The sequence below is a fragment of the Dendroctonus ponderosae genome, unplaced genomic scaffold (assembly GCF_020466585.1).
Source record: "Dendroctonus ponderosae isolate FM_Combo_2020 unplaced genomic scaffold, Dpon_F_20191213v2 Dpon_F_20191213_2, whole genome shotgun sequence".
NCBI classification, from domain to species: Eukaryota; Metazoa; Arthropoda; class Insecta; order Coleoptera; family Curculionidae; genus Dendroctonus; species Dendroctonus ponderosae.
The window spans coordinates 15,562,770-15,578,935 of NW_026018165.1; the positions used below are offsets into that span (position 1 = coordinate 15,562,770).

General features: G+C 34.0%; 2 protein-coding genes across 7 annotated transcripts in view; one reads left to right on the forward strand and one right to left on the reverse strand.

Annotated features, from left to right (window-relative positions):
* Positions 1-1,361: 1,361 nt before the first annotated feature.
* The window catches only part of LOC109544686 (U6 snRNA-associated Sm-like protein LSm3), a 22,959-nt gene continuing 8,154 nt past the window's right edge, over positions 1,362-16,166 (forward strand). Inside the window, exon 1 of the mRNA XM_048664089.1 lies at positions 1,362-1,574. Within this exon, the coding sequence (XP_048520046.1) occupies positions 1,542-1,574 (33 nt within the window). The 5' untranslated portion in view covers positions 1,362-1,541. The remainder of the gene's footprint in view (positions 1,575-16,166) is intronic.
* LOC109544559 (zinc finger protein 853) overlaps positions 2,612-16,166 on the reverse strand; it is an 18,097-nt gene continuing 4,542 nt past the window's right edge. Inside the window, exons 1-12 of one of the 6 annotated variants that reach the window (XM_019914831.2) lie at positions 14,190-14,486; positions 11,695-11,845; positions 10,996-11,159; positions 8,686-8,820; positions 8,390-8,618; positions 8,221-8,327; positions 7,640-7,774; positions 7,099-7,245; positions 6,580-6,808; positions 6,278-6,423; positions 5,690-5,800; positions 2,612-5,134 (exon numbers count right to left, since the gene is read on the reverse strand). In XM_019914831.2, coding sequence (XP_019770390.1) covers positions 4,988-5,134; positions 5,690-5,800; positions 6,278-6,423; positions 6,580-6,808; positions 7,099-7,245; positions 7,640-7,774; positions 8,221-8,327; positions 8,390-8,618; positions 8,686-8,820; positions 10,996-11,159; positions 11,695-11,818 — 1,674 coding nt within the window. In that variant the 5' untranslated portion in view covers positions 11,819-11,845; positions 14,190-14,486 and the 3' untranslated portion in view covers positions 2,612-4,987. Of the gene's footprint in view, positions 5,135-5,689; positions 5,801-6,277; positions 6,424-6,579; positions 6,809-7,098; positions 7,246-7,639; positions 7,775-8,220; positions 8,328-8,389; positions 8,619-8,685; positions 8,836-10,995; positions 11,160-11,694; positions 11,846-14,189; positions 14,487-16,166 lie in introns of those variants that run through there. The other 5 variants (XM_048664087.1, XM_019914832.2, XM_019914830.2 and 2 more) reach the window with 5 other exon arrangements.

Consider the following 16,166-nt stretch of genomic DNA (forward strand, 5'->3'; position numbering starts at 1 on the left):
TTTTCAGCTGCACCCGAAGCTTCTTTTTGCAGACAGTTGCCCGAAAAATGTGGTAACTATAAGTTGAAACAATTTAGACTATTATTTAATATCACAGTGGTAGTAAAATAAAATTATTTTAATTTAAGTTAATCAATTGGAAATTTGTATGCAACGGCAAACTATCAGAACATCGATGTTTCCTTAATATCAATATTATCGATGTCCCATCCCTACACAGAAGTAACTGTTTACGTAAATATTTTATCAATGTAAAAATTTCAGGAAAATAGAGCACAAAATCAATCCAAAACCAAAATCTTGTCATTATCAAGTTACGTATTCCGTAGCTCGTAATGCTGCGCCCAAAGAAGCATTCATAAATTATGCGTTTTACACAAAATATTGAGTTCAAAGGGCTCAAAAACTGAAATAATTGAATGGTGAACTTTCCAACGTCGAAAAAACGTTTTCGGAAGTAACGTCGCTAAGAAAAAAGTGTTATTAAGCGGATAATCTACAGAGGAAGTCACTTTTTATTATCGCAATCCAGAGGTTCCAAACCCAGAAAATTACTTTTTCTTTACGTGAATTAAACACGAAATTAAGCGGTTCTTATACACATTTTCAATAAGAACAGTTCGAGTTTTAAGTCTTTTTTGCTCAATTTTAACTAGTCAAATTTGCCACAGTAGACTGCTTTTCTATGTAAAATAGGGGTGTTCTGCTGCGATCACATCTTCAATGCGAATTTTTGACCCATTAAATTCTTCAAACCGTTGGCAAACATCAGACTTTAGTGCGATTGAAATGGAAATTTAAGCGTAGTCAACCTCATTAATCATCTATAGGGTGTGAAAGTTTCAAATTGCTTGCTTTGCTATAAATGGCAAGTTATGAATTTTTAAAGGAAGAAGTGCAGTTGATTAAAAGTGCTAATGTTCATCATGGCATATTTTGCGAACGGTTTGCTTTGATTCTGGTGGCTCTGCTAAAAATTGTGTAGCCTCTCACAATAGCTCAAGCTAAAAAGGTTCTCACGTTTTATGACAATTGAGCAAAGGATTGATCGGAGAGCGGGTATTTAATTTAGCATTCAAAAGTCGCCCCATGAACGGCGATGTTTGTTTATCTTTATCCGAGAAGCAACTTTGTTTACGCAAAATATTCAAACCAATACGATGGCGGACTGTAAATTTCTAGAAAATCGTCAATAAGAAAAAAACTTAAATCGAACAGCATATGAGTCACCCAAAGGGCCACCTAGCAAACGATTGTGAGCTCTGTAGCTTGGTGCGTTTTTTAATGTGATAAACACCTTAATTTCGCACGGGTTTTATTGGCAAGCTGTACATTTAGTCAGTCTATTATGGGCAAGGGACTAAATTGGTCGTCGGTTCTTTGCTCATAAATGGGATAAAAGTACCAAATTAGTGCTATTTAGGCACGAACGGTCGACCATCTTATTTGTTAATTGCTGAGTGTAATCTACTTTTATTTTCAACTTAGTGTGGATTTGTGCTTGTGTGTATGCTTTTTGAAGTTTATTGTATATCCAGACAATGAAGAATGGGACACAAGTTTGCCAAAAGCACGTAAGAAGGATTATTAAACTATAAACCCTTAACTTGAACTGTGTTGAGTTTTGGAGAAACATTTAAAGTTTTATTCAGTTTCCTATTTATTTTTCTTTCCAATCAAATCACTGGGTTTTCGACTAAGTTTATGTAATAATACACATTCTTCTTTTTTTCCGGGTCGTATAATGCAGCTTTCGGCAAGTTTGGCATTACTTTTACCGTGAGTGATCCTGGCCAACCCATTTAGATTTTGCGATGTGTTTTTACAATTCTTTTTTTCTTTAGCTAGCATTCATGTATATGTATATATATACATAATGCATAAGTATGCATTATATAATAATGTGTAAAATTTCAACAAACTCTTTTTTGCTAAACGATTCGTGAGAGGGATTTTCAGGGGCTGGGATTTTTTACGGTAAATTTAAATTTTTGATGTTTCGAAATTTAATAATACCACTACTACACACTACTAAAGTGCCTCAAGGTAGATGAATATATATTTTATTACTGTGTGGTAGTATAGCGGATAGCGGCTTAAGAGGCGTCCTAATTTAGGATTCGCGCAATTTTTCCAAATTTTACACACTAATAAAGTGACTTTTTACAAACATTCGGGCAAAGGATTTGCAGCGGTCAGGATCCGTCCAACTATTCCCTTTTTTTGCTCTCCAGCACCTTTCAGGCTATAATTGATCCAGATCAAGATTATAACCGGACTTGCGTCTGTTCTAAATTTAAGCCAATAAATGGCATTGAGTATTTTTGAGAAGAAATCTGAGTTATAGAGAATTTCAGCGATCTGGATTGTAGTTCTTCTTTGATACTTGATGATTATTTGATTTGATAGGGCTTTTTGTGGATTTCTTTAAATGTATTAGCCCACTTATTTTTTGTTTCCATGTACCTACTTGTTGATTTTTTAAACATTTTTTTTGCAGCTTTGAACTATTAATATTTTATTATGTCATTGTTTACTCAAAGTTAGACGAAATAGGACACGCTATTCGCATAGGGGGCAAAATCATGTATACTGCGACTAAAAACTACAATAATATTTATAACATATATTTTCCCAAAGAATCCTTACTGTTTAGACACCGTAAAAAACTTAAATTATGCTATCGCCAGATTTTCTACAATTATAAAAATTATTGTTACAAAACAAAATCAAATATCTTAGGATACCTACTTAACGTTCTTAAATAGTCATCCATACTAATTAAAGTTGCGTTATGATAAACAGTTACAAAACATAATTAGAATTTAGCCCCGTCAACGTATTTAGTTGTTCAGTACATATTGCTGCGCAGATACACCGACGTTAACTATTTAAAATGAAAACATATTATAATCTGAAACATAAATTGGCCATCAAAATTAATAATTGGTTAAAAGCTCATTGAATTGAAACAGATGCTCGCAATACTAAAAATAAAAACTGATGTACGGGGCGCTACATGTACAAAATTTCGTGCAAAATATAGAATTTTGTAAAAGCTGACAAAAATATTCTTGCGTTTTTAACAATTTACTATTGCATGTATTGACAAAATATGTTTAAAATACTAAAACTGTCATTGTATTTGATATGACGGAAAATCCGTTTATCTATCTACCAAAGTCGCAACAAATAAAAGTTTTAAAGCATATATGTCTAAAATGTAATGAAAAATGGAACCAAATGAAAAATAAGTAGTATTTGGGATTCTTCGTATCACAATTATTACTTCTTTCATGAAAGATCTTATGAGCCAATTGAAATGGTCATTCAATATACGATAATATATAACGATCTTTATGTATAGCGTCAAAACTTTAATGTTCGACATTTCTGGATGTTATAATTGGAAACTAAATATATTAAATTTGTAATGAACGGAAGATTATTTATGCTACAAAAGTTTTATCTCAAAAATAGAATATGTAATCGTTTTTGGCATACTTTTAAAAATAGATATTCAGTATTATTTTTGCTTGCACAAATAGTGGTCTCAAATTGTAAAACAAATCGAAAATCCTGCATCCAGTTTTAAAGATATGCCAACTCTCAAAATTATCAAAGGCGCCCGTGAAGTAGAAGGACTAACAAGCGAGAAACCTATCGAGAGTTGTTTTTTGATAAGTTAAACTGAAATTTCAAAATCGAAAAAAATCTCAGGCATCGGACCCCTTTGAATTAGTGTTAACAAATTAATGTTAAGTTAATATTTCTTTAAATAATATAATGTATTTACACATTTATAATATATACATGGTGGTCGATAAAAAATATTAGCAGATGCCAATAAACATTAACAATAAATGATTAAACATTAATTAAAATTTGTAACTTATAAATTCAAAAATTGAATCTTAACTTGTAATATTTTCCAGATGTACGATCGAATACTGCTGTTATAAATTTAATTGCCGATTTGCGAACAAGATTAAGCAATTTATAACTACAAAACAAATAACTTTAGGAGATTGTTACATTTTTATCGTTCAACACATATATACTATAATTTTCTAATATATATGTATAAAAAGTCAATAAATATTATACTTATATATCTATTTACATTGTATACGGCATTTCGTCCGAATTTGGAAAAGAATATAAACTGAATAACTGTTGACAGAAGGTCTCAGTCATCCAGTGATTACTGGATACTCTGCTTACTGAGTGAATGACAAATTGCACTGTCTACTGATGTACTATAAAAACTTAGTTATACATGCCTCTGATAAAGGCGGTAAAGTTTGCAAGCACTTTTACTAAAACTCCTTCAGCATGAATGTATAGCCTAAGCCAGCAGAATTTACAATAGGCCCTTAACATAAAATTTATTTTTCATTGAAAACATACTAGAATTCAAGCTTGTTGCATATAAATAAACAAACAGAAGGAATCCCCGAAAAAAATATTTTGCCATTTAATGGGCTAAAAAACCGGCTGTTGTGACGTCAGCCGTCCAGTAAAGCCTGTGTCCCATGCATCCGTTTATACGATGGTACGATGACTCGAAAGTGTTTCTATTGACTAGAGATCCGACAATTCGTCCGCCGTCGTACGAACCAATACAAACACTTTCGTATCATCGTACCATCGTATAAATGGATGCATGGGATACGGGATTAAGACCTGGCTAGCTAACTGGCGCCAGCAAGAGCGCGCTAAATTAAAATTTAAATTGTTGTAAGTAACTTAAAAACAAAAAAAAAATTGAAGAACGGTTAGTTGGCCATGAACGAACTGAATTGGCAAAAAAATAAAAATCTGCAGAGAGCCCATTGTGCGTCATAAAATAATGTCAAATGCAATTAGCAAAATACAGGTTTCAGCTAATTATCATAAAGAGGATCCAGTATAACACGTTATTTTTTCCAAAACTTAGATCAAATGAATGGATAACATTCTACCGATTAGTTTAAAATGAAGCAAGCTAATTCGGCAACATACCCATACTCTCATTGGCAGCAGGCAGCACTACGGTGCTTGCTTGGTTCCCATCGTCTTCACTATTGCTGATTTGAATCGTGTGCTGAGGTACCTGAATTTGCACGGGAATCTGAATTTGACCATTTGGACCCTATAAGAGACCAAAACTATAGTTTGATCGATCTAACTTGGACCAGCATAAAAAATTAATCTGGGTAAACAGTCGGTGTATTCTTTGTAAAACATGCGCGCGCGAAATATATATGTACAAACGTGACTTAATCTAACTTATTTATCTGATCTAAACATATTGAGTTCAATGTTTATTTATTCATTATTTTTTAATTATGGAGGTCCACGGCGACAAAAAAATTTAGAAATTGACACTATCAGATCTTCAGAACTTGATACCTACGTCATTAACATCTTCTTAACATCTTAATAATAACAGTAAAATATTGTCATTGATAAGAATCAATAACATGATCTGAACTCATGAATTTCCACAAATGAAACCATTCTGGTTCTACCAAGTTTAGCGAAACGAAAAGCCAAATGACCTTTGCATTACTTTAAAACAATATCGTATTGAAATGAACGGAATGAGAGTACAGGAAAATATGTTTGTCGGCGCATTCATAGCAACTCTAATTTAAAGCAGTAGTGAATGAAAAATGATCAATTTAAGAAAAGGAACTGCACAAACCTGTATGGTAACTTGAGCTGTACCATTGGTTAACCCCGATCCTAAATCTCTTTGAACATCTTCGGCAGGAACACCTGTCTTTAATATTGCTTGTGCCCGTTCCGCCTGTTCCTAAAAATATTCAATAATTAGAAAATTGTTTAGTAAAATAAGTAATTGTCATACAAGGTGTTTCATGAGGTTGGGGCATTATTTTAACCACTTATTCTATGTCCGAAAATAACCCGTTTGTTATAGAAACGAGTTGAAATTTAATTTAAAAGAAATTCGAGAGTTGTAGTATGTTGCGAGAATGAGTATTTAATTGGCAGCTTATTGAAATACTTCAGCATCTGAAAAGAAAAATTACGATCTTTACTTTAAATTACGAAAATTTCGATATTAAAAAAGTAATCTTCGACAATTTTTCGATTAAATTTTGTGAAAATATCTGCGTTTTCAAGAAATTTATAATTTCGCATTTTGTAAATTACATTTCAACACCCTGTATCACCAAACTAGGGTTATTTTCGGACCAAGAATACGTGGTTAAAATAATGCCCCGTCCTCATGAAACACCATATCATCAACAAAATGCAAAATACTTACTTTCGCTCTTCGAGTGATATGACTTCGGGTATGTTTACGTAGATGGTCTTTTCTGTAAAATCCTTTACCACATTCACCGCATATTTCTGTTTTTTCTCCTGAGTGAATGACAAAATGGAGGTTCAAATGTTCTTTTCTTTTAAATCCTGCAAAGAATATGGTATCAGTTCATTCACGTGTGTGGTGCAATACCTCAGTGCCGCAGTGGGCTGCAGGTGTTATTTGCTAGGATGCCGAAAATGGGACACCATGTACATTTCTTAGGTTAAAATGAAATAAAACAGTTATCAAAAAAATCTTACCTTTCATGCACACCGAACAGACGAAAGGCCGCTCAGGATTATGACCTAATTTATGCCGTTCTAAATGTTCTTTTCTCTTCAAGCCTGCGCCGCAAATGTCGCAAATAAAACGTCTCTCAATTTTGTGACTCACTAAGTGCTGTTCCAGCAACTCCTTCTCTGGATAAGCCATGTGACATTCGGGACAACAAAACAATGTTGTACCGTCAAGTGCTGTAGCGATATGAACCTGAAATTAAATATAAAAAAAATTATTATTTGCACTGATAATTGAATCAAAATTGTATAGAACATAACATTAACATAACATAACATTAAGTTTACATATTTATGAAATACATTATATATTATTATACAAATACATACAGGTTATTAAGGATGGATACTTAGTTGATCAGACAATGTCATATTTCCGCGCAACGTTCTTTCATTTTTGTATGCAAAAATGCATTTGCATTGAAATTCTTATTTTTTCATTGTCTATCAACGTTCCAAATTCAAGAACCCAAATATACTGACCTGGCCTGGTTTTGGCTTCTTTGGCTTGGGGGGTTTTTTCTTGTATTTCTTTTTCTTTTTGCCCTTGTCATTCGGGTCTTCGGGAGATTGTTCTACAGGCATCTCAGTCTCAATATTGCTGATCATCAGATGCTCCTGCAAGTTGAACTAATTTTGGAAGATACCAAAATGGTTAAAATAAATAAAACAAACACAAGACACTACACTAGAAAGCAAATGAGGATATTTAAAATATATGCAATAACAGAATAAATTCTCCATATTAACTTTTTAAATATCATATTTTAATGTTACATGCAATGATGACAAATAATGTTTTCTTAAATATTCTATTTACTGAAAACTGATTGTTTTTAATTCGATATACTTTCTACAAATATACTAGAATTTATGGCTTGACATTTTTGTTAGCCGCTTTCAAAACATCGTCTTAAAACGAACTCTAAAGTTTGAAGAATGTACTTTTTGATGTTAACAAAAGGATGGTGTGAAAGACAGTGCGAATCGCGAACACAAATAAAGTACATTATACTCGACCTACCTGATCATCAGGGGTAGCAATGCTCACTGCTTCAATAACACCTTCTTCATTGATTAGCTCTCTTTTTATATCTGGGCTTGTATTAAATTTGAGAAATTGGTGCAGCGACGTAAGAGGCAACGATTGAGCTTGCATCTGCAAAATACGCCAATTCAATAACGAAAATGTCCCACTAGCAAATTAATTGATTCTATTAATCTGAGTGCTTTGTTGCTTTTGTAGTTTCATAGATTTTCACAAACTTGTGCACAAAACTGGATTTACCAAGCACCATTAAAATCACCAACATTGTTTAACACACAAGACATTCATTCTAGATTTAATGATGGTCTACGTGCAAGATCGTTCAAGGGAGTGTATAAGCAAAGAGCACATTGATGAATTTGGTACAAAATTAGGCCAGATAACAAACACATCTAGAAAAATAAATTCATATTGAAAAGAAATAAGTTAAAATAAAGTTTTCAGCTTTCTAACGCAGAGGGTCTGTGCAAATTTTTTAAGCAATGTGACTGATAATTCTGTTTTAAAAACCAGTAATTAATTTTGAAAACTTCTGAACGTAATAAGTCGATGCTTACCTTTTGTAAATACTCTTGTAAACTACCAATGCTTTGCAAATACTGGGCAGGCACGTGAATAGCTTCTGGCTCCGTTTGTTGAGACATGTCTGAATCTTTAGGCATTTCTAATATATAAAAGAAACATGATTAATATCCAAATCTAGAATACACTACTAATTATAATTACCTGTTTTGATTAGAGTAACGGACATACCCTGCTGTTCCTCATTCTTCTCACTTTCATCTTTAATTTCAAGGGATTGCTGTTGTTGCTGCTGTTGTTGATGTTGCTGCTGCTGCTGCAGCTGCTGCTGTTGATTCTGCTGCTGTTCAATCTGAGCTTGCAGCAGCTGAATATCTTGAGGTTGCAATGCAGCAACAACCGTCATTCCTTCTAAACCATTTTGACCATCTAACTGGGTAGTCATACCATTGTTAATAATTACCAAGCAAAATAAACAGATAAAGCACTAATTAACTTACAATCTGCAAGCCATCTTGACTGCCGTTGTAGGCAACAGTAAGAACGGTGGCACCCTGCGTGAAAGTTTGAAGTGGAATTTGAGACAACTGATACTTCGGGCTGCTGCCTCCACTTGGTTGGGGCGGATTCACCACCTGATAAAAGCAATTCTGCTTAAAAAAATTAGTCTTGCTTTTCAACGTTTTTGTTTGTTGTCGAATCAGTCGTATTAACTATTTTTCCAAACTTTCTAGTATTTTTAGTACACACTATACGATTTAATTATTTAACCATACAATACAAACATTACATAATAATTGGTTTACGTTATATAACTACAACGAATACAGTTTCTACGGAAAAAAATTTTTATGTTGCAAGGGTTGACAACATAACTCTTTAGTGATAAGGAGTCGGCTAAAGGAACATTCAAGGTGTTTAGTATTACTTTACGTAAAATAATATTAAGAGTAATTCTTAACGATGATTCGTTTCCGGAAATTGGAACGAAAAATTTGATTTATTAATAATTAGTTAAAATTGATAATCGTTGAAAAACGCCCAGCAATGTGAGAATAAATTCACGGTGAACCACGATTGCGCCGTTTGAAACGAATGCAATCAAGATTAAAACACATGATCGCAATTATGCAAAATTTTATTTTTATTAAAAATAAATGTGTGATGTTTATTTAAAAACATTTAAAAACGGACGTTTGGTTATGAGTAAAATAGAATGAACCCTTTACGCATTAACTAACGAGATCATACGCTTTATCCCTGTATTGCGTTTTCATGAACAAAAAATCAATTAATTCGGGTAGCTCAAGTTAAATTGCTTTGCAGATATCACCATTATTGAGTTATCGTCCAACAATATATACTTACTGCTATTGATAAACAGTGTCAACAATTTTCACACTGATCCGTAGTTATTCATTGTGATGGCAAGTATTGCTAATAACCATAAACTTCCGATTGGCCAGTCAATGATTCACATAATCGAATGTACACACCGAATAAATGCAGCAAGCCGATTATAGTATTAAATACTAGACTAGATTACTTTGAAAGAGGTACAAAAACAAGAGTTTAATCTCAGCAAAGAACAATAAATCAGTGCGATTACAACGTTGATAGTTCGCTCTCATTACTGCCACTTTCAGAATAGAACTTTTCTGTGGAAAATGTAATTTCCAGCAAAAATGATATGTACGCATCCTTTGGAATAATGGAATATGGACGGATTTGTTAACGCTATTGAACCACAATGAATGATTAGGACTAATTTGAAGTTCGTCCAACTATACTTCATAACAAAATTGTATTCTTATATAAATGAAAAATATAAATATATTTCAAAATACTTAAAATTTGATGCAGAATATCCATTATGTGTAGCGTCGCCGACTCTCTCTGTATAGTGCTTAGGGATGGTCGGTATTTAACGTAACCGCTAAAATAACAGTAACCTGAAACTAGTTACTGAAAATAATAAAAAATAATAGTAACCGGTAACCTGAAACCGTAGTTACAGCTGCCCGATTTAATTGGTTGTTTTTGGAACCGTCTGATAAGACCGAAACAGTGGTTTGCGCTTCGCACCAATACAGAACCGGTGCGGCACCGTCGAACATTCTATCCAGTTGCAGCAGTTTCCGTAACCATTTTTCAAGGGAAAACATGATTAGTTGCGCGTTGCCTTGATGATTCTGATCTCTTTTCGTTTACAAGAATTACTGTTCAGTTCTCCAGGAACCAGCGAAAAATTGTTTAGTTGCAGCGATGATATAACTCAGCATTTTTAGTCTATAAGGATTTAGTTTTCTGACATTCTGTAATAAATCTTAAAATCTTTTAAAAAGGGGTTTCTCTCAAGAAACTTAGCTCGGGAGTTATATGTGGTTAAATGTAGTTATAAACTAAGCATCTATGTATTATTACTATTACTATCCAAACATACTTATTAAATTTTGGGGACGCTACCAGACCCTTAATAAAAATAAATACAGTTTTAAGCCATAATTAATGAGCAACGACTGTCACAAACCAACTTGGTAACAATACGCTCACGTGAGGTATGATGTACTGGATCTGCCCAATTAAGGCAATAATACCAATTTAAGTAAAGATAATAGCAAAAAACAAAGCCATTAAATTTTCCTGACTTGACTTAGATGTTCAGATTGGTGATCAAGTAAAATATTAAATAGACTCCTTTGTTAATAAACTCGGCTACTCTACTTTCACGAGACTGACTACATTAACAACAAATTGGTTAATTCTCTAGCAAGTAACCGCATAGTATATTCTGGAACGTTCACATTTACCTGAATTTGTACTGTTTGCTGGGGATCACCTGGCTTTGATCCGGGCATAGTTATCGGCAAAGTAATCACAGTTTGCCCCTGTTGCCCTCCGCTAGGGCTTCCAGGGGCTTGCGAAAAGGCACTAGCGTCCAGGGGTCTAATGTAATGAATACCATTTTCTCCACCTACAATTTTAAAGATCAGTTTGGGTGTATTAGCAATTTGTTTAATACCTTGCTGCATTACGTAAACCTACTAAATGTGACGAACTTTGAGTATAGTTTATCATATAAACTTATTCCCTTTGCAATTTAATTTTGCTAACTTTTCATACAATCGCCAGAACTCGCACTTTTTTTAAAAACACATGTCCATGACTTTTGCGTTGACGATATATTAGTGCTTTTCAAATAAACCATTATTCCGTAAAGAATAATCAGCAAAAGCGAGACAGCATTAAGATAATTTGAGAATGCTTCGAGTATTTATGTTTATATATATAATTTATTGCGGGTATGGCAAAAACGCTCGACAGACGATTGATGACGTGCGCCCATAGTTATAGTGTACGGAGTATATTCTCTTAATGACTTAAACACTACTTTGATGTGCAAAATAATCCAGCTATTGCAGCTTTTGTTATTACTTCCGTTTTAAAAAAATCAAAATTTGGCAGGCTATTATAAAAAAATGCAATAGTTGGCACAGTAAAGAACAAACCTTGGAGAACACCAACCACTTGGCCGTTGGGCGTGGTGACGCTTTGGGTGATCTTTCCAGCAGAGAACTGGGTTGCAACCGGCAGGGCCGCGGTAAGCGGCACCCCGAAGGAAGCAAAATTCATATTATAATAATCAATTTTGAAAAATATCTGAAAAAAAAAACAATCATGTAAATTGAATTAGAAAATATATGAACAGATAAAGTATTAGGTAAGCCAATGCATTTTTTGCATGTACTTTTAGTACAAATGATTTAAGAAATATTTCCTTAACTATAGTATATTCTTATGACCCTTATTTGAAGGTACAGAGTGAGGTAAAACGGATGGTGATCTAACACTACCTGTGTGCAGTAATAAGTTTTTCCTTTGCAAATTTTTCTCAGCAGTATTTTGCAAAAAATATTGCATAAAAAAATTAGCGACGTATCACTGATTCGACTAAAAACAAAATATACACCGCTGGTAGACCGCAATGTATGTAAAATTTCATTAAAGCGGTCATTCAAGCTTTCTTCATAGATTACAAATTTTGTTTTTTTAATGAGATATTTAGCGCCATGTAGATCGACAACAATGCGCTCTCGGAATATAACATATCCCAAATGACTTGTATACTAAAATCTATTGCAAGAAATGCATTGACTTACCAAACAGTCTGTATGTAAAATTATATAAATAAATAAATACGACAGAATTAACCTTTGAAGTTAATTCTGATTAGGTGTAAGTAGTGTGTTGAAACAAAATTATATTAAACTATAATATATGATGCACTGATACTGTCAGCACATTTGCATCTAAAGAATCTGATCTGAAGATAAAGATCTGAAAAGACCTGATTCTTATTATATTTGCATCAATTTGCTTTTCCTCAACAAAAACCGTAAATTTTCTACTACCTACATTAATTCTAAATGTAACAATAACATAAATATCTTTATAAATAAATAAAGTATGATCGGAACACAGGGTGGCCCGAAGTTAGGTTCCATAAGCCATAAAAGTTTCATAAAGTCACAAAAAATTCGGATTGCCAATGTAAAAAGCGCAAATCTCTAATTTAAAAAATCGTAATTTAAAATAGTAATGTACGTGTCCAAGAATATTTCCAAAAAATAAAACTTCTTGATTTAGTGAATTTATCCCTAACTAGAAACTTGCACTATATATAAAAGATATCTAATTCAGTTCTTATCGGAACGTAGTATTCTGATTTACGGCGACTCGGGTGAGAAGATGAAAACGAAAGAGAGAATGAAACAACAAATATGAGTTTCCTGGCAAATTGTTCGAAAGAGCCGCATCCCTACAAACGCAAATAGGAGTTAACCGATAATAAAGAGAGGCGTAATACGGGACATGCTTTTGAGACTCAGCAACTGGCAGCAACGAGCAAAGAAAAGGATAAAGAAATTAATTTCAGGATTTTACTGAAATCAAAGGGACAATCAAGTGCAATACGAGACAATTTAAAAAAAAATAATTAGTATCGAAATGTATGAAAGAAGGAAATGCGCTCATAGCGAGAGGAGGCAAATTTGTTTCGGAACATTCGGACTATTTCATTTATTTAGACACTGCTTAAGGTTATTACATATTCATTGAATAAGGGCGATTTCTTTATTCCCATTCGAGTATCTTCTTCTCCAGATACCTTGCCTGTCTTCAGACGTTGGCTATCATCATGTTTACGAATCCTGGAAATTCATCTCTTGGCTGATATTTTTTTACCTTCTACTTTTCCTTACTCACTTTTGCATTATGAGACGCAATAGCTGGTATTTAGGTCCTCTAATTATATGTTCAAAGTATTCCGTTTTCCTCCTATATCAGCAGTTGTCGTTCTGTGTCCATAATTCTGAAGCCATGCTCATTTGTAGCATGCGAGGCCCACTATTTTTAGTATTTTTAGAATTTGGCGGTAGCACCACAGTTTAAATGCTTCTAGCCCATATTCACCATTGTTGTTGGTCACAGTGGTGTGATGCCAAATACATCAGATTCGATCCCCGGCCAAGTAAGTAAGTTTCAATCGGGTTGTCTAGCGCGAGTACAAAGCATTGTTTTTGCGACAGCTATAGTTAACTTGTTACCGACAGGAACATTTCTAAGTCTTCCACTAAGTATTAGAATGTCATAGTTAATAAGAGTGACTGTAATTGCATTGATATTAAATGATCATGGTGTTGCAATTTATTTATCGCTCGCGCAAATCAGTATAAAAATTATCTTGCAAAAACCCTGTTCTACTTCAGCTTATAGACAATAATGATAACCACGACTGCTATATTCCCATGTAAGAGCATCCTTGACATTTTCGGTTTTGTATCTATTATTTCTATTAAATCTCTAGAAATGATTTGCGTAGTCCTCCGCAGTAAATACCAGCAGAATGTAATCATACGGAACCGAATAATCAATTGCAACAGTTATGTTGCTAAAAATTGCACGTAGGAATACACATCGATAAACAACATCCAGGTCTGATTACCTCGTATAATTAAAAGCTATCGATCAACCATCAGCAACTTTGAAAGAACTGAAGGAAACAGTACACCTGTCGCGATAGTGGTACCGGCGTCCGGATCCCCCAAAAGTCAGTTCAGAAGTCCACAATGTCCTTGAGGAACCCCTGCCCTTATCATCTACTGGCTCCACTCTTGCACCCACGGAACACAGAGGGGATGAATCGACACGATACAAGAACGGCACCACCACGCAAAACTCACTCGTACGGTACCTACTGCCCAAGCCATCGACTTCTGAAGAAGGGGCCACTGTACGGTACTGCGGTTTCTAACGGGTCACGTGGCCTCGGTACCGATGCGTCTGTCTTTTTCTAATTTCCCATGAGCAAAAGAAATGGCAGACTTTATAGAAGAGAAATCGCGTCGAGACCTAGTTACCTACATAAAGAGGTACTTTCACCTTTTTCAGGCCCGACATTACTACCTGGGTATATTTGTTTTCACATAACATGTGAACGTAGTGGAGAAATCGGCGTAGAACACGTTCACTATTTTCCAATTTTTTTATTTCTCTAATAGTGTAAATCGAAAAATATGTCATTACCGTGAAGCGTCAAACTAATTAGAAAGCATCACAGTTCACTAAGTATTTTTTTTCGTACGTACCTAATAAGATTAAATGTATCGCATCGAATACTTTAATAATTGCATAGGTCTCAAAAACCGTTGATCTTAGGGACAACAACTAGGTATGTCTTTTTCCATTAGAAGATATGGGAAAACAGATATTTGGATGTCAGTTGTCACTTGCCAATATCAGAAGAAAGGTAAGAAGATTTTTAGGGGAATCATTTGGTGCAGATGGCGCCCTCTATGATCTTAAAACTTAATTTGCTAATCAAATTTTTCATCCGCAAAAACTCCTGAATACCAAGTTTTAGTGAAAAAGTTACCAATTTTTTCGTGCTGTATTTGAAAAATAACATTGAAAAAATTGCTTCGACTACCTATAATTCAGTTTCCGTTCACCTTTCTGCTAAGGTAAGTTGTTCTAGATCATTTTATTTCTTTACAGGAATCCGCTATTAATTTGTTTACCCCTGTATATCGATATCAAACTCGCCAAATTCCCCCTCATCAATTCAATTATTAAAATTTCTTCTTTACAAAAATGAAACTTTTTGCGCATCCTGTAAAGATAATTTCATGCTTTAATTTGCCAATGGTAACTGTATTGGATTATGTTTGTGAAAAATATTTTCCAATGCAATTTAATAGAATAATAGTTTATTAAATGAACGAAATTAATCAACTACTTCTACTACAATACTGGTCTGGTACGTGCCAAACAAAAATGGTTTAGACCCGAGCCAAAACGTTTACCTTGAAGTTAGAATAAAGATGTCCGACAAATGTGTATTCATAGAAGCTCAGTTTTGGAAACCGGCAGATAACTTTGCCTAATTGTGGTATCATCAATTGACAATACTTTTATGTATACAGGGTGATTCAAAATTGGAAAAAGAAATTAATTGTTATTAAAAACTGAGAAGTTTGCAAAAAACTATATCAGAAATACGGCAGCAATGTTTTTCAAGGTAATCTGCCTAATTAACATTGCGCAAATACCTGTTGCTTCGTAATTATTTAACACTCCGATAACCATACAGAGTGACAATAAGATAGACAAGGATAAACGGTAAATTCAACAGGAGCCGTTGAATGACGGAACCTATTTCGGAATGTCAACCTGTTCTCATAACCTCGAATATTGGTGTTTATAAATCAACCATACAACACCAAACATTTGAATGGTTAACTCCAAACAAGCTAGTGCCTGTGTAATCTCCTTATTATCCACTATTATTAAGCAGCCTCTCGTATTCAGTTAATTAACTCTTGCTCCATTTGTATCTCCTTGTGCTGTGTGTATCGTACAAACGTGGTAGGAATGTAGCCCTTCCTCGGTATTTATTTGGTGCTTGGGAAAGTGTCAGTTA